Genomic DNA, 15,331 nt, shown 5'->3' with positions numbered 1-15,331 from the left:
CTTAGACATCTTGCTTTCTCCTTCTCTTAAGAGGATTTGGCGGCCTCTTCCCATCCTGAAAACGGTTCATAAGCATTTGCTCTTGGCGAAATTTCCCCCTGGCCTTTGTAACTGACAACACTTTCTCGATAGCTGTCGGTTCCTCCTAACATGTTCTCCTGCCCGTTTGAGTCTTGAAACAACTGCTTTTGTTTCTCTTTCCTTTGCTGTTTGGCGTTGTTGTTTATTCCTACAGTAGCCAGCTAAGATGCCTTCGAAAACGAGAATCTGGGTGTGAACTACGCACGCGTGCGCGTACATCCATACGGACAGGAGTCTGAGCTAACAGGAGGTCCTTGTCGCCGCCCTGATTAGACGATGGTGGAAAATGCATCCGTCCTTTCTCACCCCACGCTCAGTGAAGCTGAGCAACTTGCTACAATAGCAGGAAGGCACTTGGGTCAAACATTCAGATAACTGAGGAAAGGCCAAATTCCCTCATGTGCAAAAAAAAAAAAAAAAAAAAGGCTCCAAGCCAGATCAAGTGAGAATGAGTCACTCACTGAACACTTGAACTCTTCCCCCGGTTGCAGTCAGTGTCGCTGGAGAGAAAGGAAGGTCTTTCGCGACAGCTGCTTGTGGAAGGGACTCTTTCATTGGGAAGCACTTTGCATCCCTGAAGCTTTGCAGCAGCGGTAACCTTCTTACTGGCATTCTGTTTGTTTCAAAGTTTTGCTCAACTTTGTGCTTGGGCGGGTGGAGGAGAGCGCCCCTATTGTTGGGGGAAAATAAATGCTCCATCTTGAACAAAAGGTTGCAGACAGGAGTATGCCAAGGCCCCAACCTGGGCATTCTGTCCTCTCTTTGGGGCACCAAACACCCCAGGCCACAGTCACCAGGTCCTGTGCTCCCAGCCTGGCTCTTTGGAAGGTTCTACCTCTGGGTAAACTTGATGAGAAAGCCAGCACTCAGAAAACCCCCAGGGGGCCCTGGACTGCGGGCTTTGCTGCGCAGGCTCTCTGCCGTGCAGCCTTCGGCAGCGCGCCAGGCGTCCTTACACGCTGGGGAAGCTGCCGAACGGCTGGAAGTGAATGCCCAGCTTGTCCTGGGCTGTCTGCAGTACATGCCAACAGCACACACCTGGGTGATTAAAAACTCACCTGCACAGAACTTTGAGGGTTTCGTTTACAAAAACGGCACCAAAGGAGAAAGACTCTGGGGGACCCTGGATGTGCTCAGTGGCGAGAAGCCAAGGTGGGGGTGTGTGGCACAAATACCATACAACTGGTCTGTCGTCTAAGGGGGACGTCCCCGGGGGCGGACCTCCTCCTACTCAGGTGAGGCCTGTGCTGGACCAGGCAGCTAGTGCAGGCGGGTCTTTGGGGCCGAGTGGGACTCTCACTGGGTTCAGGTCAAAATAGCCAACGACCTTTCGGGCCGAATCCTGACCTTGAGTGCCCCACTTTGATTCTAGGCCAGGGAGGGCAGCCTACTCACAGAAACACTTAGGCCTGCCAACTGCCTCACTTCACAATCACTCAACAAAAATACCTGTACTTTTGGGGCGGGGGCGGGGGCAGGAGAGGAAGGGGGAATTGCGTTAGCCCTCTGCCATTCCTTCTGAAAATGCAAAGCACATGCGCGGGAATCTTCTTAACTGCTTTATGGAAAAGCACCTGGCTGTTAGGAAGAACAAAAGCGGGAACGTCAAAAAAGCCATTAGGTTGCCAGCTGCAGCGACGCAGCTCACCCTGCAGCCTGGGCTCCCTTCTCCAGTCCGCGACCATGTGCTGCGGCATGGGGAGCACTGGCCAACAAGGCGCCGCCTCCAGCCACCTTGGCCAGCTCTCTGAAGCAGGAAGAAGAAGCGTATACATGTCCTAACACCAAGAAGTTTGAACAGGTGATCTTGTATGGGCCAGAATGCGCATTTAAAAAACATGCGTTAGCCGCGGCCCCACCGCGGCGTGAACAGGTGATCCCTAAAGATGGCGGTCGGGCTTCTCTGTGTTTCTTCAGCCTGTAAGCTGGACTCTTGGGTCCCTTTGCTTGCTCGGTTTGGGAACTCCTTTCCTTCAAAAGGTGCCGGAGCTGGGAAAATGAACCTGGGGCTGCGACTTCTGCCCCCCACCCGGCCCGAGCTCCAGTCACCCAGCTCTCGGATGCCGTCCAGCACGCTGTCTTGCTCAGAATGTGGGTTTGGTCAGCAGGCACTTAAGGTTTGGGTGGGACACCGTTAAAGTCAACGGAGATGCTCTTTGGGATTTAAAACAAAACAAACACAAAAATCAAAAGGCAGAGTGTCCTCACTGGTGTTTCCAGAGCGAGGTGGCGAGCTCCGGAACGCAGGGTCAGCGCGCTCTGCCGGAACGCGGCCCACGTGCGGACTCCGGGCCGGGACAGGTGCAGTCGGGACAACAGGTGAGGGCAGCGGGAGGCTCCATGGGGACAAGTTTGGAAGGTGTCCTGCTGATGGCTTCTTCTACGTCTGATTTCTGGTGGGAGGTCCTGAAAATTCCTTCCTGATAATTTCGTTAACTACAAAAGGGGGGGGGAGAGAGAGAGAGAGAGAGAGAGAGAAAGTAGGGGCAAGTGAGAGGGGGCACCAAACACGCGGCTCACGTTTGCTTTCTAGAACCTGAAACAATCGGGCTTCTTTCCCTCAAAACACCTTTTCATTCTCTGCAATAATCTCTTTGATGGTTTTAACATAAGAAACACCTTCCCGCATTGTTGTTTTCTGGACAGTATTTTGTGCTATGGGTGCGCTGGTGAAAGCTGTCCGAATGGTAACTTAAAACAAAATCATGGCAGAAATGGGACTGGTCCATGTGGCATGTTTTCAAGGACTTTCTCTCCTTTTTCTCCTCTGTTTATTTAATGCACCGTAGGCTCTCTACCATAGACCAAACTCCTTCCACTATTCACAACATCCAGAGAATACCTGCTATGTGACACACTTCCTTGACCCACAAAGGGGACAGCTCTCAGAAGAGGGGCCTTTAAAAAGACAGTGGGTGTGAATGCCACAAAGCCTAGCCGCCCACGGGAACACTCTCTCTGTCATCCAGGCTCCCGCCCCGGCGCTGGAGCCTTCGGAGGTAGACAGCATCCTCAGAGGATGTGTGGTATCCCGAGCAGAGACCCAAGAGCCCAGTCCCGGCCGCTGGCATCAGGAGCTAGCTACCCGCCCTCTCCCCCTCCGGACAGTTATCTAGGACACAGTTTCTAGTGGAATCAAGGCGGTAAGGTCCTAGAACCGTTATCCTTGCAGGGAGAAGCTGCTGTCCACGGCAGCCCAGGCACAAGGCGTGGCCCATGCTCTCAGCGTGTGCACACCTTCAGTTTGGCAGTTGAATGGGGTGGCCCAGTCCCCAGGTGGCAAAGGAGGGGAGGCAGACTCCTTTGGGGTCCCGTCAAACGTTCACGTATCTCCCCTCTCCTAGTTCTGACACTGGATCCTTCCCACAGCCACCTCCTATTTTCTCTTCTCGTCTTGGCCTGACCGAGTCAGACATTGAAAATTCACAGGGAGGGTTCATTCGCCCCTGAGATTTGCTCAAAGTCTCTCCCTGTTTGAGCTGGGTCCTCCTGGGTGCAGGGTGCTTTTCCCAGGGAGACCCCTGCCTGGATGAGCCTGCACCTCCCCTCCCCCAGCCCTGTAAGAAGAGGAGAGCGAATATAAACTGGTTTAGAGCTGAACAAGCCAGGCATGACTCACGGCTCCCTCACTGAGCTGGCCGTGTGACTGTACCTCTCTGCGCCTCAGTGTTCTCATCTGTCAAGTGGCCTCACAATGGCGCGTGCCCTTCCGGGCTGTTGTGAGGATGCTAGACATCGACAGACATACAAGCCCCTGGCACGCGCCCGCTGAATGGGGTTCTGGAGCCTCTGGCAACGGTGGGGAGTGGTCCCCCCGGCGCTTTGTGCTGGACGCTGCGCTTTGTTCTGTGCCAGAAACCAGCCAGGCCTGGCTCGCTGTTCTTCAGAGGGTCGCTGAGTGCTCGGGCAAGGCGAGAGGGCAGGTCCTGGAGCCTGATGGCGAGGCTAGGATCCCGCCTCTGCCGCCCCCCGCTGGCTGAGCCCTGCCTGAGTGGCAGAACTGCTCTGTGCCTCAGTTTCCCCATCTGTGAACTGTGTATAAAAGTGTTTCCTTCCTTCTAGGGCTGAGGGGGAGCGTTGATGAGATAATACAAGTGACAGTTACCACAGTGCCCAGTGCCTGGCAGGTGTTGGTTCGTAGAGCAGTATGTGTGCATGTATGTGATATGTATGTACAATATATCCGAATAAGATACATGTATATTAGTGTATGAAAATGTATCTATTAGAACAAGCGTTTCCAAAGTGTGGAAAGGGATCTGTGAATGGGAACTCAAGAGGACGAATTCACAGGTTTGGCTAACCAGCATTAATGGGGCACTTGCTGTGTACCAGGTACCAGCTGACACCTAGGGGCCCTAAACCAGGAAGCAATGAAGAAGGGCTGCCCTCTCCCCTGCCCCCGCCCCATGAGCCCCGTGGGGCCTGGGAGGCCCAGTGAAAGCAGAATGCCAAGTCGGGTGGGGGGGTCAGCGCAGCTTCAGCAAAGCTTTTCAAAGCCCGGATTCTGAAGGGCTTCCTGTTTTCTCAAGCTAGGAAACGAGAGGAGTCAGTCCTTAGTGGAAACTTTCCACAGCCTCGGCTTTCTAAAAATAGCCGGTAGGCAGAGACGTTGGCATCGGGGCCCTCCCCAAAGGGTCGTTTCCCTTGTCAGGGCGCAGGGGCGTGGCCGGGGCCGGGGCCGGGATGGGCGCTGGGGCACAGAAGCGGCTCTCCCCTCCCCCTTCCCGAAAGCTGCTTTCGGGCAGAAGCGAACAGCTGCACCTGGAAGCTCAGCGCCCAGCGCGCACTCACTCAGACCCTCCCGCGGCTTGGGGGCCGGACACGGCTGTGCAGCGAGGCCCACTCACACCTCACTGAAACCTCACTGGGTGGAGGAACCTTCTCTTTCTGAAACCTCAGAGCTGGCTCCCCTGCCTGTGAACGGAGAGAAAGTTCTAGAGCAGAAATGCTAGCTGGGTGGTAGCAACGACCATGCAGACACGTCATTCTGAAAAGCAGGGCAGCGAGCGCTCAGAGGGGGTCTCTGTGCGGCCACGTCATCCAGACTGTGGCCTCCTGCCCAGGAGGTCCCCTCCCCCGCATCCCGCAGTTCGGGTGATGGCGTGGATGGGAGGAGTTGCTGCTGTCCTTTGCCTCAATTCTGTGATGTGCACCTGCTCTCTCTCCCTTTGTCTCTCCCGCCTTTGGTCCGTTGGGAGCAGGAGCATCCCGGCTCTGGCCCTGTTGTCACTTGAGCCTAACATCGCCCATCTCGCTTGAACTCCTCTAGGTACTAAAGGCGTAAAATCCCTGCTCTGAGCCCGGCCTCCCTACGCCTCCCTACGCCTCCCCACAGGCCCTGTGATCTGGTCCCATCCCTGCTCTTGCTCCCTGCTCTTGCGGCGACCTCCTCGCCTCCTGCCGCCCTCCCCCACCCCCACAGGCCAACCACACCAGCTTCCTGTGTTCCATGTCAGTCAGTCCGGCCCTTCCCAGTTCACGCCTCTGAGCCTGGGCCCTGGCTGTGCCTCCGCCTCCTCTAGAGCCTTCCTCCCTCGCTCTATCCAAGGCTCTGCTCGGGCAGCCTCTTCATGAGGCGGCCCTGGGTGACCTGCAGTGCCCCCCGCCATTGCGCTGCTCCCTCGTCCTCTCCATTTCTCAGTTCCTGGCAACTCTCTGGGGCTCTGTTTAGGTTCTTGTCCCCCACAGTGTCCCTGGCTCTTCAGCAACGCCTTGGCGCACAGAAGTGCTCGCTAACATTTATTAATGAACGAGAACCGGGAAGCTCCGAGGTGAAGCAGCGTCAGGGCTCCCCGGGCTTGGTTGCCAGGTCTGACTCGGAGATCTAGGTGCTGAGCCACTTTTCGCTGTCATTGCCATCAGCATGCCATTCATTCAATAAATGTTTTGAGCGTCCGTCCTACGCCAGCCTTTCCTCCCACTGCTTCCCAAGTTGGCCGTGTGCAGTCCTGCGACCAGTCCCTCTCCTGGTCCAAACCCTAACCTCTCCCCTGCCCCGGCCCTCCGGGCCTCCCACACTCCTCCCAGAGGCCCTTGCTCCCCCCAGAGGCAGGCACAGCTGACCCTTGAACAGCACGGGGTCAAGAGCGCTGACCCCCTGTGCAGGTGCAAATCCACACGTAACTTTTGCCTCTCCCCGAAATTAGCTACTAATAGCCTACTGTTGACCAGAAGCCTTACTGAATAATAGTCAATTAACACATTTTGTAAGCTGTATGTAGTATATACTCTATTCTTACAATAAAGTAAGCTAGAGTAAAGAGAATGGTATTCAGAAAATTGCAGGGAAGAGAAAAATACATTTACAGTATTTACTGGGAAAAAAATCCACCTGTAAGTAGATCCACGCAGTTCAAACCTGTGTTGTTCAAGGGTCAACTGTACTGAATCCTCGGAATGCTTTGCTTGCCCTCCTCTGCCAGGCTATTGGAGTCACCTGCATCTTCTCGCTGTGCACTCAGCCGGTGCCCAGTGCGGGTCTCTTAGCCCACCTTAAGGTCCCCACACGCTCAGCCTAGATCACTTGGTTTAGGGAAGCTGAACTTCCTCTGTCATCCAATTGACAAATGGGTTGCTAGCATCTAGATAGCTTGTCTGTGATTTGCCTGAGGCCTTTTCTCTACAAAAGCACATAAGCCATTCACATTTGTTGAGGGCCAGCTGTGTGCCAGGCACCGTCCTGAGTGCTGAGTTATCTCTCACATCAAACCTGCTGCTACAATCACACCTGTTTTAAAGATGGAGACACAGAGGCGGGCTGTCCCTTGCCAGAGCAGGAGAAGGGGAGGGATCCAGATTGGAGCCCAGGGCCCATTTAGGGACCATGGACAGTACAGGGGGGCGGGGGGGGGGGGCAGTTCAGAGACTGTGCTCAGTAGTCGTCGCCGTTTTTACAGGGCTCTGGCGCCCTCGGTGCCTCTTGTGTGAGTCAACAGCAGGGAAAGCCAAGTGCCACGTGGCTAAGGCGGTCACCGAGTTTCACTTTCTCAGAACAGAATCGAGGCCAGTGGTGCTGGGTCTGCCATAGGCACCCCGGCCCCTAACAGCCTCAGAGAGGCACCACCTGAAGACGCCAGTGGGCGCACGTCCTAGCTGTAGGGTGACCGCTAAGCCTGAAGCTGGAAGGGAAAAGGTGGACAGAGGGGAGTACCTAAAAATTATACACTTTTTCCCTTTGAACCTCCAAATATTCTCAGCATATGACAGAAAGTCATTCCTATATAAAGAGGTGTTACAAATCAGCAAGATATAACTATTCTAATAAATAGCTATAGGCATCGAGAGACTATGCAAGGGGTCACCAAACTTTCTCTGTCAAGGGCCAAATAAAAAAATATTGTTTTTCCCCAAACTCCTCAGCTCTGCTGTTGGAGCATGAAAGCAGCCATAGACAATACGTGAGCAGATGGGTATGGCTGTGCGCCAATAAAACTTTATTTACCAAAACAGGCCGGGGGCCAAATTTGGCCTGAGCTGGAGTTTAATGATCCCCTAGCATACACCAGTGGCAAAGAAAAAGAGAAAAGCAGAGTGTCTTCGTCACCTACTTTTTGGGGGTGGCCATCTGGGGAAGTCAGTGCCGCTGCCTAGTGTTGTGCCTCAAACAGACAATGCTGGGTTGACTGTTAAAGTTTCTAAAACCCGAACAGATTTCTGTGAGCATCCCGCTCTGCCCCAGGAAGTTTCCGGTTCACCTGAAGGCCCAGACACCTGCGTGCTGGCTGCTGCTTTCAGCTGGGCACAGAGGAACGGCCGCTCGGGCATGCATGCAGAAAACCGCACGCGTACACTTTTAGGTACAACTAAAGAGACTCTTCAAGGGTGATTTTGACTTGAGGCCTCTCCCCTGTAACTGCTGACTTTGGAACTCAATCCCCTGAGAAAGAGGCAACAGGAAGGGAGTGGACAGACCCCATCCTGCTTCTCTCCCAAACCTCAAGCATGTTTTCAAAAATCTGGTTTAGGCCACGTGAGTGCCCACCAGGGCCTGGGGCCAGCCACAAAAGCCACAGCCAGAAAGACACTCGAGCTTGGGTGGGAAGCAAGGAGGCTGCACGCTCTTGGCTGAATCTGAAAGTGTGAGAGCCAACTGAGGTGCGAGGCCTGCCCGCCCCCCTCCCCAGCTGGCAGCGCCTTGCTGAATTCCCTCCCAGAACCCACTAGGGACCAGAAAGCAAAAGGAAATGTTCCCTGGGTGCTTCTGCCTTTTGCTCCAGCTGCTCGTGGGGAAAACTACTCTGAAGCCAAGAGCAAGCCCCAGGCCCGTTCCCCCCACCCCCACTAGCAGGAGGAAAGGTGGCCACGGCCCTGTGACTTTAGTTTCAGAAGGGAAATGATCTGTCCCCTCCCAGCCATCTCTGCATGCTCTGGGGACACTTGGGAGCTTAGCTCTCCAGGCCGGGCTTTGGAGGCTCAGTGGAAAAGCCCTTGATAAGCCTGGAGCCCCCAGCCGGCCACCCCCAGGGAGGGGCCGTTCCTGGCGAATCTCCCCCCCAGCACGCGGATCAGACCAGCTGGTTAACCTTCCCAGGCCCTGGCGAGGTCAGAAGCACTGCCAATTTCTGACACCCGGGAGGGAGGAAGTGAGCTTTTCAAAATCCCTGTGTTCCACCCCTCCCAGTGCTGCACTGTCAGCGCTGATATTTCAGGGGCATTTCTGTCACCCTGGCTCCTTGGATGCGAAGCCCTCAGGAGGGGGTCTGGCAAGTTGTCACTGGTGTTACTGTTGCCTTTGCCTGTTGACAGTGTTTGACGGTCACGGTTGAGAAGGTGCCGCAGAAACCCCCCCTTCTCAAGGATGGTTCACGCTGCCTTAGGGAAGTGGTATTTCAGCCGGTCCCACTCTCTGGGGAACAAGGTTCTGGAGCATCACCTCCACGGTGTGTGCTAAACGGCGTGACCTCTGAGAGCTATTTTTACTGTGTTTTCAGAGTGGGCCATCACCGTGATCCTGCCGAGGACTTCTGGGTCTGGCCTGTGATGTAACGAACCCACTTGCACAGACAAAGGGACCATTCGAAAGCCACAGTCCAGTGAGCCGGGGAGGTGTCGGGAGGCGTGGCTGATGCTGGCTGACTTCCGGTGAGTGCTGACCATGTGCCGGGCACTGTGTGTAACTGAGTCTGATCAGAATGGGCAGAGGATTAAATAACAGCAACAGTATCTGGAAGCTGAGGCACAGAGAGGTAAAGCAACGTCCCTACTGTCCCACGAGGACTGGACACCCACAAGGCCTCCTGAATTTTCAGGTCTGCTAGCTGCCAGGCTCTACTGTGCAGCCCTGAATCCAACATCTGCGGAGGTGGCTCTACAGCTGGACACTCCCTGAGGGGCTGTGCCGAAGCTCCGTGGGAAAGCCACGGCTCTGTGCCGGACCGCGCGGCCAGGTAAAATGACGAGATCGAGACTAGAAACGGCTGGCTCAGCTTTGAGAGTGGCTGCCTGGGTTTTCTTATCTACCTGCCCTCTCTCTTTCCCCAGCGTGGAACGCCGCACCTGATGGGCAGCCTGCCTCGCTGGCTACACCGAGCAAAGTGGACAAAGCCCAGAAAGAGGCGGTAACATACAGGAGCAGAACTTTCAGATGGGAGCATGACACAGCTGCACTCTCCCTGGGATGGGGTGATGGGGCCCCTGGGAGAGCATGCAAATTCCCGGAGCCTCGTCCCCCGCCTCCCCGCCCCAACCGGGAGCCCCAGCCTCACAGACACAGAGAGCACCACGGGTATCCCCCCGGGGGGCTCCCCTGAGGACGTGGGGGATCCAGTCCTTAAGAGCAGGAAATGGTGTCTGTGAGGATGGACTTCAGGTTGTCAAGTTTTCTTTTACTTAAAAAAAAAATTCAAGTCAAGAAAACACACAGCTGGAAAACAAAAGGAGAGGCAGAAGATATGAGTTACCTTTAACTTTGATTTCTCGGATCAAAGATCACAGTCATTCTGTTTCATAATATGTTTTGTATCCAGCTAAGGTGTGTGTCTATCAGCTCTGAAAAAGATGTGCAAAACCGTTTTTGAGAAGGAGAAGAAAACGTCACGTTCGACCTCTATTATGCTTCCGACTCCTGCACGCATCATCCATTTAATGAGCATCTTTCAACTTAGGGCCACTGGGAACCCAGGAGAGACTGCACCCTCTGCCCAAATTTGGTGTCCTCCTAACACCTCTGCCAGAATGACCCCCCAACCAGGGTGGTAGTCACTGAGACGGGGGTACTTTGCGCAAAGAAATGCGGGGGGGGGGGGGGGTGTTTCTGAGATCAAAGTGCACCGGCACAATCATGGCGGGCTTTGTGTGTGTCTAAGCTGGATAGAGCAAGCCTGCGGCCAGCCGTGTCCCGGAGCTTCAAACCACGGCCACCGAACGCGCCGGCTTCTGCTGCAGCGGACGTCAGGGCTTCGGGAGGGGTCTCCTCAGAGGTAACCCTCTTTTGGGCTTTTCATAGATGCTAAAGTTGACCCCCGTTCTATTCTCAGTAGTGCTATAGTGGGCGTGCAAATTCCTAAGAATGCAGATTTTCTTCCTGTTTCTCAGGCCAACAATTTTTTACAGCCCCTGCAGACTCAGAGCACCGAAGCCACTTCCAGAGGCGGCGGGAGCAAGTGTACTTTACAAACCATTCCATCACATCCCCTTCTCTCTTTAATGTTAAATAAATCACCGTCAGCTCCCCTACAGCTTTCAAAACATTTATTCTTTCACTCCCCTTTAAATGGCCAAATTACAAGGCCAGGGTCCATTTGGGGTGCCTGCCTGAGAAAGAGTTGGAGATTAATTTCTTCCAGGGAGTGAGCGACTTTTACTAGGTGCCTGCTGATTAGCCTCAGGAGATAAACCCGGATGCTCTTTCAAGGACAGGCACTTGCAAGGCATTGAACATCACTCAGCTCTTTTTTGCAGTCACAGGCCTGAGCTCCCAAACGCTGGGTTCCAGTCAGGCTTGGCTGGGCCGGGGCAGGGTGGGGTAGGGGGTGCAGGCGGTTGCCCCACCAGCTCTGCGGCCCAGGACAAAATGACCGCCTCCCTGCCCTGCTCAGTAGCTGCTGTAATACAGCTGGGACCGTGCACCCTCCAGGTGCCTGTGGCACCCTCACGGCCCTCCCCTACCTCTGCTACACATTAGCTCGTTCTACACCCGAAAACAGGAGGCCTTAAAATACCACCTATATCCTGACAGCGCTCCAACTGATGTTTTCCAGACCAGAGCTCACACCTGAACTTCAGAGATCTAACGGCCTGCCAGGCATCTCAAATAGGCCCAAAACCAATCCCCTGGCTCACTGCCACCCCCACAGGCCCCCTAAAATAGCCCTGTTGTACCTGTCCCCCATCGTAGGAACTCCGTACTTCCGGTCATTCAGGCCCATCTTGGTCACAGCCCACACCCCCTCCATATACAAATGCTCCTGGATCTACCCTCCAAATACAACCGTAATTGGAAACCCCCAGCCCCGCTGTGTACATCACTGCACGGGGCCCTCGGCTGACGCCCAGCCTCAGTGCCGGGACCCCTGGTCTCTGCACAACAGCAGGGCCGATCCGACTGGAACGTAAGCCAGAGCCTCTGGCTCAGGTGTTACTCCTACAAAAACCCAGCTCCACGGGACTGCTGCAATGGCCAGGACATTTTCACTTCATCCACATGCACCCATTCGAGTAGCACTGAGCAGGGATCAGTAGCCAGGGACACACTCCAAGGTTACACCCGGGGAGCAGCGATTGGAACCCGGGCGGGACCCATGGACCTGGCTTTTCACACCCACTGGCCAGTACATGGGTGCTTTGGCGGGGGGAGTCTCATGGACTCCGAAGGCCAGTCCTCCAAGAAGCTGAGCCTGCTCTGTCTCTGTCTCCACTCTCCACCCCTCGTCACCTGGCTCAGACACTGTACAAAGAATCTAACCCATCCGTATGTCTGTGGCCTTTTGGGGTGCAGCTTCCTGTTTAGTCATGAAGTTTCACTCTTTAATTGTCTGTCTCTTGGTAGAAGGCAGAGCAGCAAGAGCCAGAGGAAGGGCCTTGTTTTAATTCAACTGAGACCCAAAATTCAACTCAAGATCAGACTGCCCCCAGCACCCTTCCTCATAGGTGGCGGTTCTCAGGCATTCCCGCACCCCCGCAGCCGTCTCAGGGCCGGTGGTGGGAAGAAGCCCATTTCGCAGGTTGCCGTACAGAGGCAGAGAAAGAGGGGGTGCCTTGCGCAGGGCAGCCCCCCAACGCTGGGCAGAGCCGAGGCCAGGCCCCAGCCCCACGGCGGCACTCCCATGTTTGCCATTACCGTAGGCCCCCTACGGGACACCGACAAACCCTCCCAAAGACACAGCGGGCCACGTCTGGTCCCAGAACTACCACCCCACTTGGTGGTGGTTCGTGAAGCGACAGCTAAAGACCTACATAGTGATGTTGCGTGTTTACAACCGCAGGCATGAACGGGTGAATCGTCCCACTAGTCTTGGGGATCCATTAAGGATACGGATTGGGCCAGGTTCACTGATTAATCAACATCAATCATCAACATGAAAGCATAAGATGTCAACAGATAAAATACAGCCTCTACAGGCAAACACACAGACCCAAGAACCTGTCGCCTTGACTAATTTAACGATACGGCTACCCTGCAGCCTTTTGAGAACGCAGGCACGGATGGAATTAGATGAGGAGACCCCACGCATCTGCGTCAGGGAGCTGACAGGCCACAGACAGACCAGTGGAGGGTACGTTCAGTCTGATGGTCCAACCACGAAAACACGGAGGTCCCTCCCAGCCAGTACAGAACATGCCACTGTCTTATCTTTTTCCGTAACTACACATCAGCTTCAATCAAGGGAGAAACAACTTGGACCTTCTCCAAGCTACGCTGCCCTGCAAGGAAGGACTAACCAACTGTGTAAACTCAGACCGGAGCCCAGCTTACTACCCGCCCCTCTGCCCAGTCCTTTTCTGCAACTCAGCAGAATTTCTTCCGATCGCACGCAGCTGAGCTGCACCTCTCTGGTCGGGCAACCACATGGTTCTCAGCAGCGACCACAGGAAAGCATTCTGAACACACCACTACTGGCTTCCTTGCTCTTCAGCCATTTCATCACAGCCTCGACCCCAAACCTCTGCTGAGCGGCCTCGGCCACAAAGCAAGGACGGCAAAATAAGTTGTTGCTTTCCCCCTCCCACCAACAAAAAGGAAACAAAAGAAAAGCACTTGTTACTACAACCAGTTGACATTCTGGAAAGAAACAGCGATCCAAACCCACAGAGAAGCCGGTGGCCACAAATGAGATGATCGAATAAATACCTAACTGTTTGAGAAGCCATCTTTCTCTCTGGGGGCTGGAGGCATTAAGCAAAGTTACAGCGTTTGAGTTGACATCTTCGCGCCGGCGTAACAGCGAAACCGAGGCTGGGGCGGGCGGCTCAGGCCCTTCAGGTGGGTTAGCAGGTGGGAGCCTGGAGCAGCAAGCAGCATTTCCATCCTGAGCGGCTTTCCTCACGTCGCAGAATCACACAAAACATCCTGGTGGCCTCTGGGGACAGCTCTCAGCACACCCCCAACCTCAACCTGCCCCCAGAAGACCCTTCCTTCAAAAGCCACCGTGGCCCCTTCTGCTCGGAAAGGGCTGACTGGATACTCATTCAACCTTCCAGCCCAGCCTCCACCTCACGCTCCCGTAAATTCATCTTCCAGATCATTCTATGTCCTGACGGGCTCAAAGCGCAACCACACACTTCCTGAGCCCAACACAAGCCCGTCCTGTCCGGGGGCGTCCCCTCTATGACTCCCCATCCATCTCCCGTATTGTCTGACAACTCCCCTGCTCCCAAAAGATTTTAGCCACGTCTGCCTCCCTCTTGAGTGCCTCGGGCCTGGGACCTGATCCACGTGCAGGCTGCCTGCAAGTGCAGGCCTGTCCCTCGGTGTCCTCACTAGGGGGCCCAGCCCGGGGGAAGCCCACCCACCCGCCTGTCTGGCGGGAGAGAGGGAGAGGTCAAGTGCAGGGCCAGGCAGCCTCCACTTTCCTGGTTCAGCCAAGAGCCTGTGGGGAAACAGCAAGATACAGCAGGGACCCCCTGGGCCACCCAGCCCACCCCTTCCGGCTTCACAGGCAAGAGAAGCCACGAGCTCCCCAGAAGGAAACTCCACCCGGCCCGAGCAGCAACCAGGCCTCGCCAATTTCTCCAAGTGAGAGTCCCGTGTCCCGCCCTGACACTTAGTGCTCTCAACTCCAAGGCCACCCAGAGTCACCAACAAGGACTGCATGTATGTGACATTACACCACGTGTCCCTAAGACACAGTAACTCTCCCAGGACATGCTGACAGAGCCTGAACTCCCGACTCATCGTCCCCTGGGTCAAACCCTTCACCTGCACGGCTCCTGCTGTGGGCTAAACTGTTTTCCCTCCAAATTGCTGTTTCAGCCCTACCCCCCAAGCAAGGGCGTTTGGAGACGGGGCCTTTGGGAGGTGACTAGGGTTAGATCAGGCCATGAGAATGGGGTCCTGTTGACAGAGTCAGTGCCCTTATAAGAAGCCTCCCCCGTCGGAGGGGGCAGAGTCCCGGAGAAACGCACGGTTGGGAGCCAGGCCGCTGGGGTCCAGGTCCCAGCAGGCGTGCCCTGCTGCCGAGGTCAGTGCGCACCCTCTCCGCACCCTCCCGTCAGGGGCCGGCAGCAACTGCGCCTGACGATGTTACAGGGCATTTCAGCAGTTTTAGAGGGAACCAACCAGTCAGCACACGACAGATGCTTCCAACAGTGCCTGGCACACAGCAAGCCCACTACATTTGCCAAGGGGATGTGTGCCGATCATTAAGCCTTTTTCCTCACCTGTAAAATGGGGACAATAACGAGCATGCCCAGTGTTGTGCAATGGATGCAGCGGGCACAGCGACAAGCTAACAACAGACGCGCTAGCAGCCGCTCCTGTTCTCACGGTTAATGCGTATTAGCCCACCACACAGAGAACCTTTGGTTAATAGACTGAATGGAACAGACGCCCGGCCACCCTCCTTCCCCAAAGCACTTTCACCTGCAGAGCTATTTCTGCCTTTTCATAGTGGGTGGGCCTGAGGTCGGCCGTGCTCCGGGGGTGCGCTCTCACATCCTGCGGAGACGGGCCCCTCCCCGGCCACCCTGCACGGCGCACTGGCTGCCCTCTGAGTCACCGGCACTCTGCAAACCAGAGGCCTCCGGAAGCCAGCCCAGGCAGCAGGCCCGCACAGCACCCAGCCACCCAGCCATCTTACCAGCAAGGCCT

The 15,331-nt window shown here is 55.3% G+C and overlaps 1 protein-coding gene across 2 annotated transcripts in view; it reads right to left on the bottom strand.

The window, feature by feature from the left end:
• Nucleotides 1-1,896: 1,896 nt before the first annotated feature.
• Nucleotides 1,897-15,331, bottom strand: part of NFATC2 (nuclear factor of activated T cells 2) — a 123,987-nt gene continuing 110,552 nt past the window's right edge. For both annotated transcript variants that reach the window (XM_054573594.1, XM_054573595.1), the window contains exons 10-11: nt 9,984-10,071; nt 1,897-2,517 (exon numbers count right to left, since the gene is read on the bottom strand). In XM_054573594.1, the coding sequence (XP_054429569.1) occupies nt 10,028-10,071 (44 nt within the window). In that variant the 3' untranslated portion in view covers nt 1,897-2,517; nt 9,984-10,027. The remainder of the gene's footprint in view (nt 2,518-9,983; nt 10,072-15,331) is intronic.

The sequence above is a fragment of the Pteronotus mesoamericanus genome, unplaced genomic scaffold (assembly GCF_021234165.1).
Source record: "Pteronotus mesoamericanus isolate MK-2021 breed Mesoamerican mustached bat unplaced genomic scaffold, CSHL_Meso_final contig_25, whole genome shotgun sequence".
Taxonomy (NCBI): domain Eukaryota; kingdom Metazoa; phylum Chordata; class Mammalia; order Chiroptera; family Mormoopidae; genus Pteronotus; species Pteronotus mesoamericanus.
The sequence above is the reverse complement of the archived record's forward strand: the minus strand, read 5'-3'. Positions and strand labels throughout refer to the sequence as shown.